General features: G+C 35.7%; 2 protein-coding genes across 3 annotated transcripts in view; one reads left to right on the top strand and one right to left on the bottom strand.

Moving 5' to 3' along the window:
• The window catches only part of LOC143192873 (tyrosine-protein phosphatase non-receptor type 13), a 218,237-nt gene that overhangs the window by 38,204 nt on the left and 164,784 nt on the right, over nucleotides 1-15,249 (top strand). The gene's annotated exons all lie outside the window — the stretch shown is intronic.
• On the bottom strand, nucleotides 13,365-14,132 carry LOC143192908 (uncharacterized). The gene is made up of 2 exons (XM_076398718.1): nucleotides 13,763-14,132; nucleotides 13,365-13,711 (listed from the first exon to the last, which is right to left on the bottom strand). Exons 1-2 carry the CDS (start codon nucleotides 14,004-14,006, stop codon nucleotides 13,461-13,463), a joined length of 495 nt encoding a protein of 164 aa, XP_076254833.1. The 5' UTR covers nucleotides 14,007-14,132; the 3' UTR covers nucleotides 13,365-13,460.

The following is a 15,249-nucleotide window of genomic DNA, read 5'->3' on the forward strand; positions in this document are numbered from 1 at the left end:
TGAAAACGATGACAACAATCCATGAATTGGGCTTCGAATTGCTTCCTCATCCACCGTATTCTCCAGATGTGGCCCCCATCGACTATTTCCTGTTCTCAGATCTCAAAAGAGTGCTCGCTGGGAGGAACTTTTTGTCGAATGAAGAGGTGATCGCCGAAACTGAGGCCTATTTTGAAGGAAAGTACAAATCGTACTAGGAAAATGGTATCGAATAGTTGGAGGGTCGCTATAATCAGTGTATCACCCTTGAAGGGAATTATGTTGATTAAAAAAGACTAATTTTGCCAAAAAATGTGTTTTACTATGGTAGACCGGTGACTTTTCCATTGATTTGTTATAGGCGTTCCATGCCTTTGGCTGAGATAATAGACCATGACCATGACACTAACCGTAAATTAATAGAATTCTTTACTAGTCGTTATAGATCAATTATATTGTTCAAAACAATTATACTTAATACTAATAAAATTAGAAGGTAAATTTGTAGACAAAACACTGCAAAAGTATTATTATATGGATAATTACTTACCTTTTGATTGTTTAGACGCAAAACTCGGTTAAAAGTAATGACATTATAATATCTAGACAATAGAACAACAGTACTACAAAGCGCAAGTTTTAACGGACAATGACTGAACGAGAAGAGACGTCACCAAACTGATAAATGACGCGTGTATACTGTGTTGCCACTTCACAAAAACAATAATAATAATAGCAATATCTATTTAAGATAAAGTAACCCTTTGAAAACATCATTTATTAAAGGAAATAGCTGCCAGTACTGTCGTTAGTAATTTGGCCACCGACTGCATACTACAGCAGTTTATTTGATTTTCAACTTCCTGATTTCTTGTGTGTTGCTTAGTAGTTGTATTGCTTCCAAGTTACTGGCATTTAGTAATCTTATTTCATATTTTCAGGCAAACTCTTGGATACCTTCGTAAATCAATTTGATTTTGAGGTCATCGTGCAGTTCTTCGTTGATTACGTAGCGATATGAATTGGTAACTAATCAAAAAACTTTGTTTCGGCAGCATTGAATTACTAGTTGATTTCCAAATTGGCTTTATAATTAAACTAGCGACCCGCCCCGGCTTCGCACGGGTGCAATGTTGATACTAAATTAAATACACTACAGAAAAAATATGAACATTGTATATAAAAACATAGCGGCCCGCTCCGACTTTGCACGGGCATAAAATATATATGCCTATGTCACTCAATGAAAACATGATTAAAATCGATCCAGTATTTTTGGTTCATTCATTACTGCCCTTGGCCTGCACGCATTAAATTTGGAGTAAAACAATTCCTCTTCCCCTATACTTACTATGAAGATTTCCTGCTATCTTTGGAATATCTAAATTCATACAATTTTTATTACATTACACATTTTTAAACGCAAATTTTAAATTTGTAATATCTCCGAAAATATTTGTTTAATTTACATGCTGTAAGGAACCATATTGATCTATATTAATTGCACACTGTATTTAAGGTACTTAATTCGATAAGGATTAATGCCGTATTGCTTAAAATAGCTTCGTAAATAAGCCATTTTCTCATGTAAAAACTAAACAATAAAAATGGTTAATGTGGGTTATCCCTAAAAGATAAACATATACCATCGCGGACTTTTTTGTAGACCTTTTTATGGTGTACAATACTGTAGTACATTAATTTGATCTAACTCGTAGGGTTAGGGAGCGTTTTTGCTAATTGCTAAATAAGCCCAAAAAAATAGGTTAATTTACGACATCACGTTAGAAACCTCTAAAATTAGCATTGTTGCCTTAGTATATTATGCATGTATTATACATATAAACCTTCCTCTTGAATCACTCTATCTATTGAAAAAAACCGCATCAAAATCCGTTGCGTAGTTTTAAAGATTTAAGCGCACATAGAGATATAGGGACAGAAAAGGCGACTTTGTTTTATACTATGTAGTGATGATAAATCAATCTCTGACTTTAAGTCAAGTTAGGAGTATCTTCCGACTAACCAGTATAGTTGTTTGATTTTGAGTCTGATCTAAACATAATAAAATAAAACATTAAAACATGTTTTATTAAAATTTTGTCTATCTTGTTAATTCTACATTTTTAATTTAAAAAAAAACTACGTATCATTATGAATGTCCAATACCTATGTTCACATTTGGTAGTTACACGTAAATTATAATATTTTAATAGCGCTTTTAATGTTCGTATTTGAACGATGAAATTATTAATGCACATATTAAGGCATTAAAATTAATAAAAACCAACAAGTTATTTTAAGCTCGGTTGCACAGAACCCGCGCCTTCCTTCCTCCATTCAGGCCTTTCAAAAAATATCCATAATTAATGGAAATATTTTAACCGGTCGCTTTTTTCTCCGCGCCAAAAATCCATTTAACTTGGCGAGCGCGGCGCTTCATTTATAATTATTAAATTACGTTTTCTAGTCGGGATACGGCGACGGTGGCTCCACGGACGGAACATTAGCGAGGAAATCTCGTCGGCTACGCGATCGAAACGTTCAGTTGTCGAGTTTTACCTCCGGGTTCTTTTTTTGCGCTTTTCCAATGTCGTCCTCGCAGCCGGACGTTTAACAATTAGGAAATAACTTTTCAAAGTATTTTTTTTTGACCTGGAACCGGGTAGGGGAATACCTGGTCGGGAAGACCCGCAGGAATAAGCGAGTTGGACTGGTTATGTGGAGGCTGCCTCTGGGCTACCCACTAAACTCCACCCTATCAGATGATCCAATGACCCTAACTGATACTTCTTACTGTTAGTAAGGAGGGTGCCCGTAACCGGTAACACCGTTAAGAGGCACAAGGGCTGACGAACCAAGGGGCATTGGTTATTCTCCTGAGAATTTTGTTTTGAAAGACTTGAAGGCGTTCCACCTGACTAGGTGAGACCTATTTTAGATAGACACTGGAGCCGCATAGAACGACTGATCGAATCAGCATCTTGTACAGGAGAAATTTTATAGAGAGAGGAGGCCTGCTGGCCCGGTTGATAAGCGGGAACAGCAAATTAACAATACCTTGACCTTTATGGGGGGACTTTTGAATGTGGGAATTCCACCTAAATTTGCGATCGAAGATAAGACCGAGATAGGTGGCTTCTTCTGACCATGAGATTTCGGCGTTCTCGATTTTAAGACGTGAAATGCTCGGTGAAAGACGCTTCTTCTGGAAGAAGGTGGCTTGGGTTTTCTGTGGGTTGACCTGCAACCTCCAGTAATGTAACCACTGGACCGTCACATCGAGTTGTTTTTGGAGTCTGCTTAGGATGTGCGGTGCTACTCTTGAAGAAGCAAAATTATTTATTAAATAGAGCGGGTGCCGGGGATAGCCTTGTGGAACTCCTGGGTCGATGGTTTTCCGGCTTGAGAAAATATCTTTAATCTTCACGTGGAACGATGATCCTGACAGAAATGATTTGATAAGAGCTGTTAGGTCATAAGGTAGACCTAATCGGATGCATTTCGCCACTAAGCCTTCGTACCAAACCTTGTTAAAGGCTTTGGTTAGGTCTAAGAAGACTGCTCCAAGTCTTTCACGTCGGTTAAAAGCACAGTTGATTTTTGCGGCCAGCTGATGGGCCTGATGAACGGCTGAGTATTTGGCGCGGAACCCGAATTGCTCATCTGGAATGATATTGTTTGTCTTCGTAAAATCATTAAGAGCATAAACAATTGGTTTTTCAGCGGGTTTGGAAATGGAACTTAGTAGGCTGATAGGTCTGTAGTCAGAAGACTTAGCTTCTTTTTTGGGGATAACTGCGATGAATGCATGTTTCCATGTAGATGGAAAGTGTTGTAGCCTCAGAATGGCGTTGATGATATTACTTAGTTCGGCGAGCTCCTTGTAAGGAAGATTTTTGAGTTGGGCTATCGAACTTTTCAAAGTTGTCGAATATATATTTTATCTCATTATGCGCTGAATTTATTTCTATAATATTTTCACCAATTAGATGATTTTTTCATTAATCTCTTAGAACAATATGCCCGTGGGTATATATAGTCCATCCAAAGAAGTTTTTTACATACGACATCTAAATTTGTAACGTCAAAACGTCGCAATGTTGCCGTATCAACTCTGAGTTTTAGTTCAGTTTGGCTTTGACATACAACAAAATTTTAATCTAAATAAAATAATTAAACAAAAATACTGTTTTCAACAATATAATTTATTTTAACATTATAGTACATCTAATGCCTATATTATTGAAGGACTTAAACTACAATTAATTATACAGTTATACTAGTTTGTAAGTTGGGGTTGTGTTTGATTATATTTACATTGAACTGTTTTCCATACCACCTATGAGTTAGAGTTCTAGGCGTGTTTGTAGTGGTAGCCCCTGGAGGACTAATCCACGCAATTAAGAATTATATATCCGAGTAAGATATTATACTTTCATTAGAGATCATATATCTGCAATGAATTATTAATAAATGTTATGATCCACTGATGAATTATGAAGGCCTAACCCGCCTAATTAACGATTGTATTTCTGAGTTATTTATTTAATTTTCATTAGAGAGCATATTTATTTTTTGCGATATTACTTATATTTCTATTTAGTTTGTCCTGTTACTACCTGTATACATCTTTCTTGATAAAACTAGATTTAATCACTGCATTTTCCTTCATTCATTTGCCATATATGCAAATCAGTTACTATTCTTTTTCGCCTGACACATTTTAACCAAATTCTCATTAATATTCTGAACAGTTATACAACATATCTGTGCACATAAATCTTTTACACTCTACAGTAATATTTCCTACATTTATCATATATTAATTATATACTTGCCTTGTTTCCACTCTCATCATCCTGCGTTAGAGATTCGCAGCATTGAATCGTATCATACTCAGAAAGTTTCACTCAAGTGAATAACTAAGATGTTAATTTCCAATCTATCTAACATTTGTTCACAATTCCATCATTTGTCAATTTCTTCTTCAATGTGTATGATCGAGATCATCCATTCCTGTTTCCAGCATGAAGTACAATATATCTGCAATGAATTATAGATAAATGTTATAACTAATAAAACATAATCGACTGTTATTCCATTAGACCTCTTCGATACTTTTCAAATTAACAGTTTTCTTTGAAATAATTGTATTAAATGTTTGTATTAAAAAACTATTCACTGTTTTCATACATTTCATATATTTGATCTCTGATAGAGTTAACTTGATTCGTCACCCGCTTCGTATGAGGACCGTTTTTTTGGAGAATGCAAGATTATATTTTTTATTTTTTCATATTTTCAGCAATAGATATCGCTGTTAAAGATGTGCACCGGACTTAATAAAACATTCAAATAAAACGGAAGCCAAAAAGAATCGTAAAAAATAAAACCGCAATTATTTCTCCTAGACTCCGCGTTTACCCCATTACTTGGTCATTTACAAACAAAGCAACAGTAAAAATGGGGTGAACATCCCGGACCATTTAATTAAACATCCACCGAGAGATTAGCCGCTAATCTCGAAAAAGAGAAAAATGAGAGCGGGGTGCTGGTATTTTATCGGAGGCATGATGGCGAAGGGGACGTCGTAAGAATGTCTGCATCAATTCTGAAATTATGATAATTAATGCTAGAGTAATTTTTTTCTAAGCATTCGGGGTATTACGACGGAAAAAAATGCGAGGGCGGAAAGTTTGGAGCTGCCTCATTAGTCTGCTGTTGCGCTATATCGTTAATCCGCCTACTTCGTGGAATTTTTTTAATAGAAACGCTATAAAGGCGTTGGGTATTGAAATTAGATCAGTTCTGCCCGCGAATTTTTTAAAATTCGAATCTTAGTGCCCTTGTGGTAACCTCATGGAAGTTTTCAGTTTTTGATTTTAATCAGAATAATGTTTCAATAAGTGATTTCTTGAAAATAAACGACCTGAATAATAAACGACGATAATAAATAGAAAAAAATAAGTCAATAAGTAAAATACAATTTGGATAAAGAATGGAACAAACAATATACAAAAGCTAAAACTTATTTCCGAAGTTTTAAAAACTTGTACGAGAAAAAGGGTATATAATTATGGACTAGTGAAAGAAAGAGACTTAATTACTGAAAATTAAAAAATAATGGAGAGATGGAAATATACTTACAGGAATTACGAAAAAATAAAGTGAAAGCACAGAGGCGATAAAAATTGAAAAATTAAAGAGTGGATGATTGTACCAGAAATATGGAAAAAAATGTGTCAGAAAGCTACTGAAAATTTACAATATAGTATGGAAACAACAATAAATCTTACAAGACTGAAAAATAACACTGGTTGTTAGGATACATTAAAAAGGAGATAGAGAGGGATAGACTGTAATAATTATAAAAGGATTACACTGTTGTGTACAGCCATGAAGGTATACGAGCAAATTATTGAAAACAGTCTAAATTCCAGTACCAAAAAAATCAGGTATATCTAGATTTTTTCTGATTGCTAGAGGTTATATCAGAACAAAGAGGTGTAAGTAACAAAATTGTAAGAATAATTCAAGAAATATAAAGGATAAATACAAATTCGGTTATTGCAGCAACATGAAATGAAATACCTAAGCAGTATTAAGACAAATAGACAAGAAATGACTATCAGATGATGGACATATAGGGTACAAAATGGTGCTACTACTGCATCCTGACCTATTTGTTAATTTTACTTTCAATGATTTAAAACTGATGAGGACCAAACTTCAAAGTCAATGAACCTGTTACCTGACAAACCAGCAGAACAAGTTGAATCTTATAGGCCTATTTCTCTGCTACCTGCCGTTACAAAATTATTTGAGAAACTGCTGTTAAAGCGCATTAAATCATTTATAGAAATACCAGATTTCGAATTTGGATTTCGGAATCACCATTCGACAATCGACCAAGTGCACAGAGTAACAGCGGTTGTTGAAAGGGCATTCGGAGAAAAGAACTACTGCCATGCAATATTCCTGGATGTCTCACAAGTTTTTGACCGGGTATGTCATTTGGGATTAATCTACAAAATGAGCAAATTGCAACCGCGGAATTACTGTCGACTACTGTAATCATATCTCAACACTTAAACCTATTTCGGCTGGAGTTCCACAAAGTAGTGTGGTGGGGTCATTTCTATATCTGCTCTATAGTGGTGATATCCCAACAACAAAAGAAACAGTACTTGGAACATTTTCTAATGGTACAGTTATAATGGCAAAAGATATATCTCTGTCTAAGGCTATAGGAAAAGTACAAGTAGCGGTCAATAAGATTTACAAATTGACTGAAGACTGGAAAATACAGCTTAATAGCTCCAAATCTGTCCATGTTAATTTTGCGTTGTTGGCGAATTAAGTTTATACTAACCATATCGAATGTAAGATGTCAATAATTAAAAAAAAAGAACTTGTTGGACGAAAATGCGACTTGAACTGTCAAATGATTTTCAGATAGCTTAACAGTTGATAAATCAGCTGTTTCCACTCATTTTGCACGCGATTTAAAAGATACAAATAAAATAAAATAGCTACCATACGATTTGATTGTGGATGCCATTTCGAATCGTTTGAACAAAATTTTTCTCAATAAATGCCATCTAAAGTGAAAAAATGAAATTGTCATGTTAGAATTTTAGTTCGATTGAAACTAAAAAAATGTTAAAAGGTAAAATATGTAAATATAGCCTTTACAAATGAATTAAGTGTTACATAGTTATATTCCCAGAATGTGAACTATGCTTTGAACAGGGATTTATTAAATTTGTGCTACGCCAACAATTTTGATGAGGTATTTACTTATTTACTGTAATATTACCTGAGAAATCTTATTGTTTTAATTATGTTTATTATTATTTTAATAACTGTGGCTCATATTATTTTTATATTATAGTGTTACATTTTTATATATGTAGAACAAGTTAATACAATATTTATGTAAATGTAATTTTTTTTGTTATCCTCTTAGCATTCCACAATCTGCCCAATGGGCAATAAACATTTCATGAGATTTATGTTATACAACGATATATAGAAGACCTCTTCAATAAATTGATTTAGGTAGGTATTAAGCTAAATTGTGTGTATATAGTAGTGTAGCGACTATGAGGCATGTCGAATTTTACATCGTGGAATGACGGGCAACTAAGTACCCAAAAATATAATCCCAGATGTTGAACACGGGCGGGGTGCTAGCAGCGACAACTAGAACAGGATAACGAATAGCTGGCAACCCCGAGACGTTTATCTGGGATGTTATTGAAGGGTACTTCGATCATTTAGTAACCGACCATCGTTTGGTTTAGACGTGCCACCATCGACTGCCCAAGCCTCGTCCCCAGGTAACACCGCTACCATCCGTTTTATCTATTTTGTATTTTCGACATTTTTATATTACCTCAATAAATAACGGTCACATAATGTAAACACCACTGTTTCATTTCGTTTTACCTCTATGCACCGAGCCACATCTAATTTACCCTAAACTATAATATAAAGTACGTGTAGTAGATAGGTTAGATAATGTTCCTGTTTATTTTTATTTAGTTATTACCACGATTATTATGTACATATTTTATTTTAATGCATTTTGTTGTGTTAAAAATCCTTATTTATTTTTTGAAGTCGGTTCAATTTTTTTCTTACAGTTATATTACTTTATACAGTATATGTTAATATGTTAATTATGTGTTAAAGGCATCTAAAACTATTGTGGAAGTGTTTGAATGAAAGACAGTTAATAATGAAATTTTAATACTTGTTGAACTAGCTTTGTTTTAGCTTGCCAACCATTATCCGAAACTCATTTGTCTCGCCACAGAGGGTGTAGAAACATCAATCGTTTTGTCGACGGTTTTTAATCTCTTACCGAAACCGAACGAATGGGCAACCGTCGTCTCTATCGGCGTTTCGACTTTTGAAAATCGAATTTCGCGTCGGCTGCCGTTGCCGGACGCCTGATTTATTTCGACCGAATGCGAAAGACTAATTCGCTTTTATTTTATCACTTGGCGACTAATTGGGAAAACGTGTGACTGAGACCGGGAGGGTGGGAGACAGAACTGTTGAGTTGCGGAGGTGGCGGCGCGTTTCTCTCTTAATGAACTCGTGCCCCGACTGCCAACTTTCTAAATTTACAATAAACGAAATTTATTTCGTTTCGTATTTAGCGCGAGACAGTTCCAGAAAATTTATCTGGAGCGCTTAATAGAATGCCTGACGGAAGGGTGAAAAAATGCCTCTGGGTCGGGAGGACCACGTTTCCAATTATCTTTCAACAGCTATTCGAGTAGATATAGTGCTTCAAAACAGCAAATGCACGTCATTAAAATGTATGACGTCGCAATATTGTTATATTAACATTATAGTACATTTAATGCATATGTTAGTGAATGACTTAAACTACAGTTAGTTGGACAGCCACAATAGTTTATCGGTTACAGTTGTTTTACTATGTATATATTTAACTCTTTTCCACACCACCTATGAGGTAGGGTTCTAATCGCGTTTTTTAGGTAATGGTCAAGACAGTTACTCTGATACGTTTATTTACTATTGAAAAAATATACAGTTTTTCTAGGTTTTCCCCTCACTAGTTACGCCGGTATCGAATTCCTTGAGTAACTTTGCCATGGGAGCACAAACTCCTCTACCTAGTAGTCGGTGTTGACTCCTTGACCACCGAGGGCTTCTTTCAGTGGTCCAAACATCTGGTAGTCGCAGGGTGATAAATCCGGACTGCAGGGGCGGTGTTCCAGTACCTCCCACCCTAATTCCAATATTGTATAGAGCGTGAAATGCGCGGTGTGAGGGCGCGCGTTATCCTGAATTAATTCTTGTTATATTTTACGCTCTTATATTTATAACTACAATCACGAATATAAAGTATATCTATGTCCGGTGGGATCCAAAATTTTTAAAAATTCTAATGTTATATTTTTTCAAATGCTACCAAACCAAACCAATTATTATTTTTCTGTAATGAAACCCGTTTTCTAATATTTTTCAGTTATTTTCTGTCTGATTAAACGTGAAAACTCGATTTTCATCATGGCCTTTCGATCTAATTTTAAAAAATGACTAATTATATTTAAAGGCAATCCACGGACTGTTGCTGACGACTACCACTTTCAATAACGATGGCGGGAAATTAAAACCAGATCGACGAATTCGATGCAGCTCGGGCGCCCCCGCCTACTCGTCCTGCCGCGCCGAGAGTTTCCAGCAGGAAATTTCCAGAGAAATTACGTACGCGTGTAGCAAGGGACCCAATAGGATTTTCGGGCGGAAATTTTAACAACGATCCGCTTGATTCGAAATTATTATTGATGTGGCAATATATTTGCTTTGCTTTATGCTATTAAGTAAAGATATAGATGAGTTTTGATTACTTGTATCGAAGGAATTGATATTTTGTATGGTATTTACTTTTAAAGGATTTTTTAGTTAAATATAAATCTTGTGACTGGAAGTTTAACGTTGATTGATATGTGTTGAGTAAGTTTTATCATTCGGCAAGATGGATATACAAAAAATAGTGGAAATGATAATGATACATAAACCAGTAACTGCCACTTCATTCGAAAAAAGCTACTTAATAATAAAGCCACCAACAGAGAGTAACAATATAGCACAACCATATCTAGCTTCAACTAAAGGCCTAATTTATGAAATTGGGGATAAAATTTCAAATGTTCATTGTTAGATTGTTCTATCGTTATTCTAGATGTGGCAGACTTTTGGAAGGTTTGGTGAGGTATCTAATCTTAAATTAAGAAAAGTATTAACCAAACAGTTCGCAGACAATTTTAGAGTTCAGAGAGAGCCATCAGGGTTAGGTTGGGGATGTCTATTGTGAATTGAAAACCGAGAGAAATGGAGTGCCGTAAGGTAGTGTGTTAGGACCCGTCCTTCATTGAAAGTATACGAGTGATGTTCCTGAATTGTAACACAAGACACTATCTAGTTAAGTAAAATTATTAATTGGGCCAGTCTGAATAAAACAATATATGTCGTCGTCAATTTATATCAACACATCTCTATAAATGTCCGGATGTGACTATTCAGTGTGAACACAAAAGAAAAACTTTCGAGACTACACTCATTTAAAGAACAAGAAAGATATACTTGATATTAAATTTAGAAGAATGATTGGCTATTTGGAAGAAATTATGCTCTGTCAACATAACAAAGTACTGCATTATGGGATTGTGCTAAGAAAATCAATCTAGAAATAATTTAGCTGTTTCTAAATAAAAGATTGAGGAGGGATGCCCCGTAGTACTTTAGAAATATAGAATATAGATTAGGAAAAGGATACCATTAAACATACTATGATTTTCATAGTCATAACCCAACTGTCGGTTTCGATTTCAACGATTTAACAGTAATTCTCAAAAAAGGTCGAAAAGAATAAGCTGCCAAGTTTATTGGTCGAAATCACTGCTCAAGTTGCAAGCTTAAGGAAACATCTGAGAACAAGCTTTGCAATTTATTAATCAAATATTTTCAGATAGATATTTCGTATTTACATGGAAAATATCCACGAATTGGCTGAAAGTGATGTTTTGCGGTTTCATGTCTTGCGCGCAAAAAATGAAGAGTTTTCTGAGGCGTATTGTAAATACCGTATCAAAGGTGAATCTAGTACGATAACCCCTAGGGTAAGAGTCATAGGTTAACCCAAGGGAGCCCAAGCGGATTATTCATTAGACTAGCATATTGGACAAGCAATAACGAGTAATGGGCAGAGGCTGAGTTTTTTACATGACAATGCTCGGCTTTATAAGAGTTATGAAGGTTGATGGGTAATAATGGCTCAGTGAATGGAGGTAACTCAAAATAAAACTGTAGTATTTACATTATGTTACCGTTATTTGATGACAGCGGTGTTACCTGAAGACGAGGTTGATCAGTCGATGGTGGCACGTCTGAAACTGAATCATTGTCAATAGTAGAATGGTCGAAAGTACCCTTCAATAATATCCCAGATAAGCGTCTCGGCGCTGTCAGATATTCGTTTACTAGTTGGCGCTGCTGGCACCTGTTCAACATCGGGGATAAAATTTTCTGGGTATTTTGTAGGCCGCTATTTTAAGATGTAAAATTAAAAATGCCTCAAGGTTGCTACAAAGGATACACTGTTGCGGCTTGAATGGGAAGTTCTACCGAACTCAACTTACTCACCAGACATAGTGCCATCTAATTACCACTTGCTCAGATTGATGCAGTATTACTTGCTTGGCAAACGGTTTCTAAATGCTGAAGAAGTGCGAAAATGGAGTCGCAGCTAAAGCAATATCATTTCTGGGACACAGTATCGCCATGATTAGAAGAAAGAAAAAAGTTGTAGAAAATATTTTGATTACTATACGAGGGGAATCAAATATAACTGGTAATTTTACTATTTAGCTTAGCACGTAATTCCGATTTAGAGGATTCTTTTGAGGCGTATTGTCACTTGTGATGCACTTTCAAATCCAAAAGCAATCCAGAAAGGTTGGGGATAGCAAACCTGCTACCTTCTCCGATCTGTCCTTCTAGCAGACTTCCCGTCTCCAGCAAATGCTTATTTTACCAGATGTTAATTCGGTCCGTACTCCTCTACGGATCTAATTTTTACTTCGAGTTTGTTACTCCCAACCAGGTGAAAGGGCTCCAAGTTTTTCAAAATAAGCTCCTCAGGAGAATCTTAAATGCTCCATAGTTTGTCAGAAATAATCAAATTAGTGCAAGTTCTTCTGAAACCGCGCTTATTCGCGAGCTGGTAGACATGCTGAGAGCTTAGCACTGCGTCACCGCTAACTTCCGTCGTCGCTGTAGTCATAACTTTTGCCCCCATATGACAGTACCCAGTTGTGTGTTCGCCAGAATCGCCGGGTTCTCGTGCCCAATAGCGGCTGCCCGATTAGCAGGTGTCATATCCCCAATTTTAATGCAGTAGCAGTAGTGATCCACATGGATCAACTGTGGGGCGGTTTCGGTTTAGTGTATTGGTAGGCCCAGAGGCAGTCCCACATAACACGGTTCAACTTGTCACTTCAGGGCAAGTCTCTGCGGCCAGGTAGGCGTCATGCCTTCCACCGCCTGGTTTTAGGCCAGAACATAAAAAAATACTTGTGATGGTATAAGGAGTAGCAAATGTGAATGGAGGGAATGCGTTGGGAAACCCTCGAGCACCCTCCTTATAACCCTCATCTTGTTACGAAGAAAGAATATTCAAACTTCTAAATCGGTGGCAAAAAGTGGGTAGAGTATGGAGGTGGCTACATTGAAAAATGTTAAGTGTTAAGTTTGTGTATGCTATTGATCTCAAAATTTATTTTACAAAATTACCGGTTATATTTGATTTCTCCTAGTATATTGCACCAATTCTTTTCATTAAATGCCCTTTTCAAGTGATAGAATCATTAGAATATACGTAAGCACCTAATATCAACACAATGCATTAAACAATTGTTTTTAATGAACTAATACATTTAATCGGTGTAATTCAATGTGGAAAATGTGGAAGATGACCAATCAGGTTCTATGATGAAATCTTTTTTAAGCGCTCTCCTTAATTTGGGCGTGTAGCTCCACGGCGGTGGCTTTAACGAGAGTACAGCGGCAGATGGAAGGATCTTGGTCACGTATAAGAAGTACAGAGTTTGAGCGAGCAGCCAAGTCACCAGTGCTAGTTCCTGACTATAAGGGAACTTCTTCGGTTGAGGCCAAACCACAACAAGCCCTATAGAAATAATTTTGGAGGACACCAATGATACTCAGCGGTGTTGCTTACCTTTCTGGTGAAATTTCGGTATAACCTCATTGCATTTCGGTGTCCGGACTCGTTTGTATTGATGGCGATTCGTATGTTGTTTCGTCGACAGGCTCTGAGTCGGCGAGTTACACAGTCCTCTGCTGACTTTCTCGTAGAATTGCGTCTTAACGTATTTGAGGTTTCGCGACTTGCTGTTCTTGATTCGGACGAAGATATCGAGACAGTTCAATACGCGGCAAGAGCTCCGTGCCTCGTCGGTCATCTTACGGGCGGGGTTACATGACGGCTTATTGGGGACACTGAACAATTTTCAACATCTAAGACAAACAATCTTTCCTAAATTGGATTTTTTAAATTTACTTTTTTTTCGATAGGTTTATGTCAGAGAGACACATTTAGGGATAGTTATAACTGTTAGGCAGCCATAAATACATTAAGAATCGGCATAAATAGTAATATGAATTTTAATTTCTTTAAAATCGAAAGATTTGGAAAGTTATTCCGGTATTATATTGAGGTGTGTGTTTTTATACGTTTATTATTGGTGGTTGGAAGTAGTTCGTAGTCTTTTTTGTAAAATATATTTTATTTGAATTCAATTGAAAAATAAATGTTATAAAAAATGTTTCGTCGCTCACTACTGCTTTTTATTCATCTATCGGATAAATGACATCGGGGCAATATCGATAACTAATTCCATATCGGAGAAACTTTCATCTCATCGGAACTCATTTTTCCCATTTTTAGATACAATCTATGAATCAGCAATTTTCGTAAAAAGTTTGAATTTACCCACACAAACATTGGAAAAAGTTATTAACAAAATAAGATCTATTAAGCATTTATATTTATTCTATTATCCACACAGCTGAGCTAAAGAAACTTTTTTTGAACAACCAGAATCAGATATATATATATATATATATATATATATATATATATATATTAGGCATATTGGCACTGAAAATTCAGTTTATTATTTTTACGCCGATGCTTAATAGTTAAAAATAATCAATCATTTAGCAAAAAGACCAACAGCTGTGTTTTATAATCAAAAGGTTCACTATACTGCCAACTGTTTGGTTATTAAAACAGACGGTTTTTGGTCAGTTATTTAATATAGTCTAATCTCTTAGATATTGATTTATGATTTCAAAAACTGTTAGTTTAGGGTTCAGTGTAGTCTGCCGTACATGTTTTCAGGCAGAAGCAGATTTCCTTTAAACAGCTATCTATACTTTTAAGTAAGAAGCTTATTCTATTTTACAGAAAATAAGCTAATAAGAAGTCAGATCCGAACAAATTCGGACGTTCGAAATGTCAACAAATGAGGAAGATAAGTTTGTTGTAATTTTATGGAAAAGAAATCGACGTTAGCTGTACTGTCTCCTGGCTTGAAAGGGTACGTGGCTAAAAATCGAGAAAAACTTGTACTTGTGAAACTTGTGTAGCCTACAACACATGAAATCTGGACGAAAAACTGGAAATATTTCCTATATACTGAT

The sequence above is a fragment of the Rhynchophorus ferrugineus genome, unplaced genomic scaffold (genome assembly GCF_030347505.1).
Source record: "Rhynchophorus ferrugineus isolate W39M unplaced genomic scaffold, kcgeb_rfMv2 rfM1, whole genome shotgun sequence".
NCBI classification, from domain to species: Eukaryota; Metazoa; Arthropoda; class Insecta; order Coleoptera; family Curculionidae; genus Rhynchophorus; species Rhynchophorus ferrugineus.

Bases quoted from the DNA above. Each gene is read 5' to 3' on its own strand.
- LOC143192908 (XM_076398718.1), bottom strand. From the start codon at position 14,006: ATGACCGACGAGGCACGGAGCTCTTGCCGCGTATTGAACTGTCTCGAT. The intron at 13,712-13,762 runs GTAAGCAACACC...TTATTTCTATAG, and splicing joins ACCGAAATTTCACCAGAAAG to GGCTTGTTGTGGTTTGGCCT.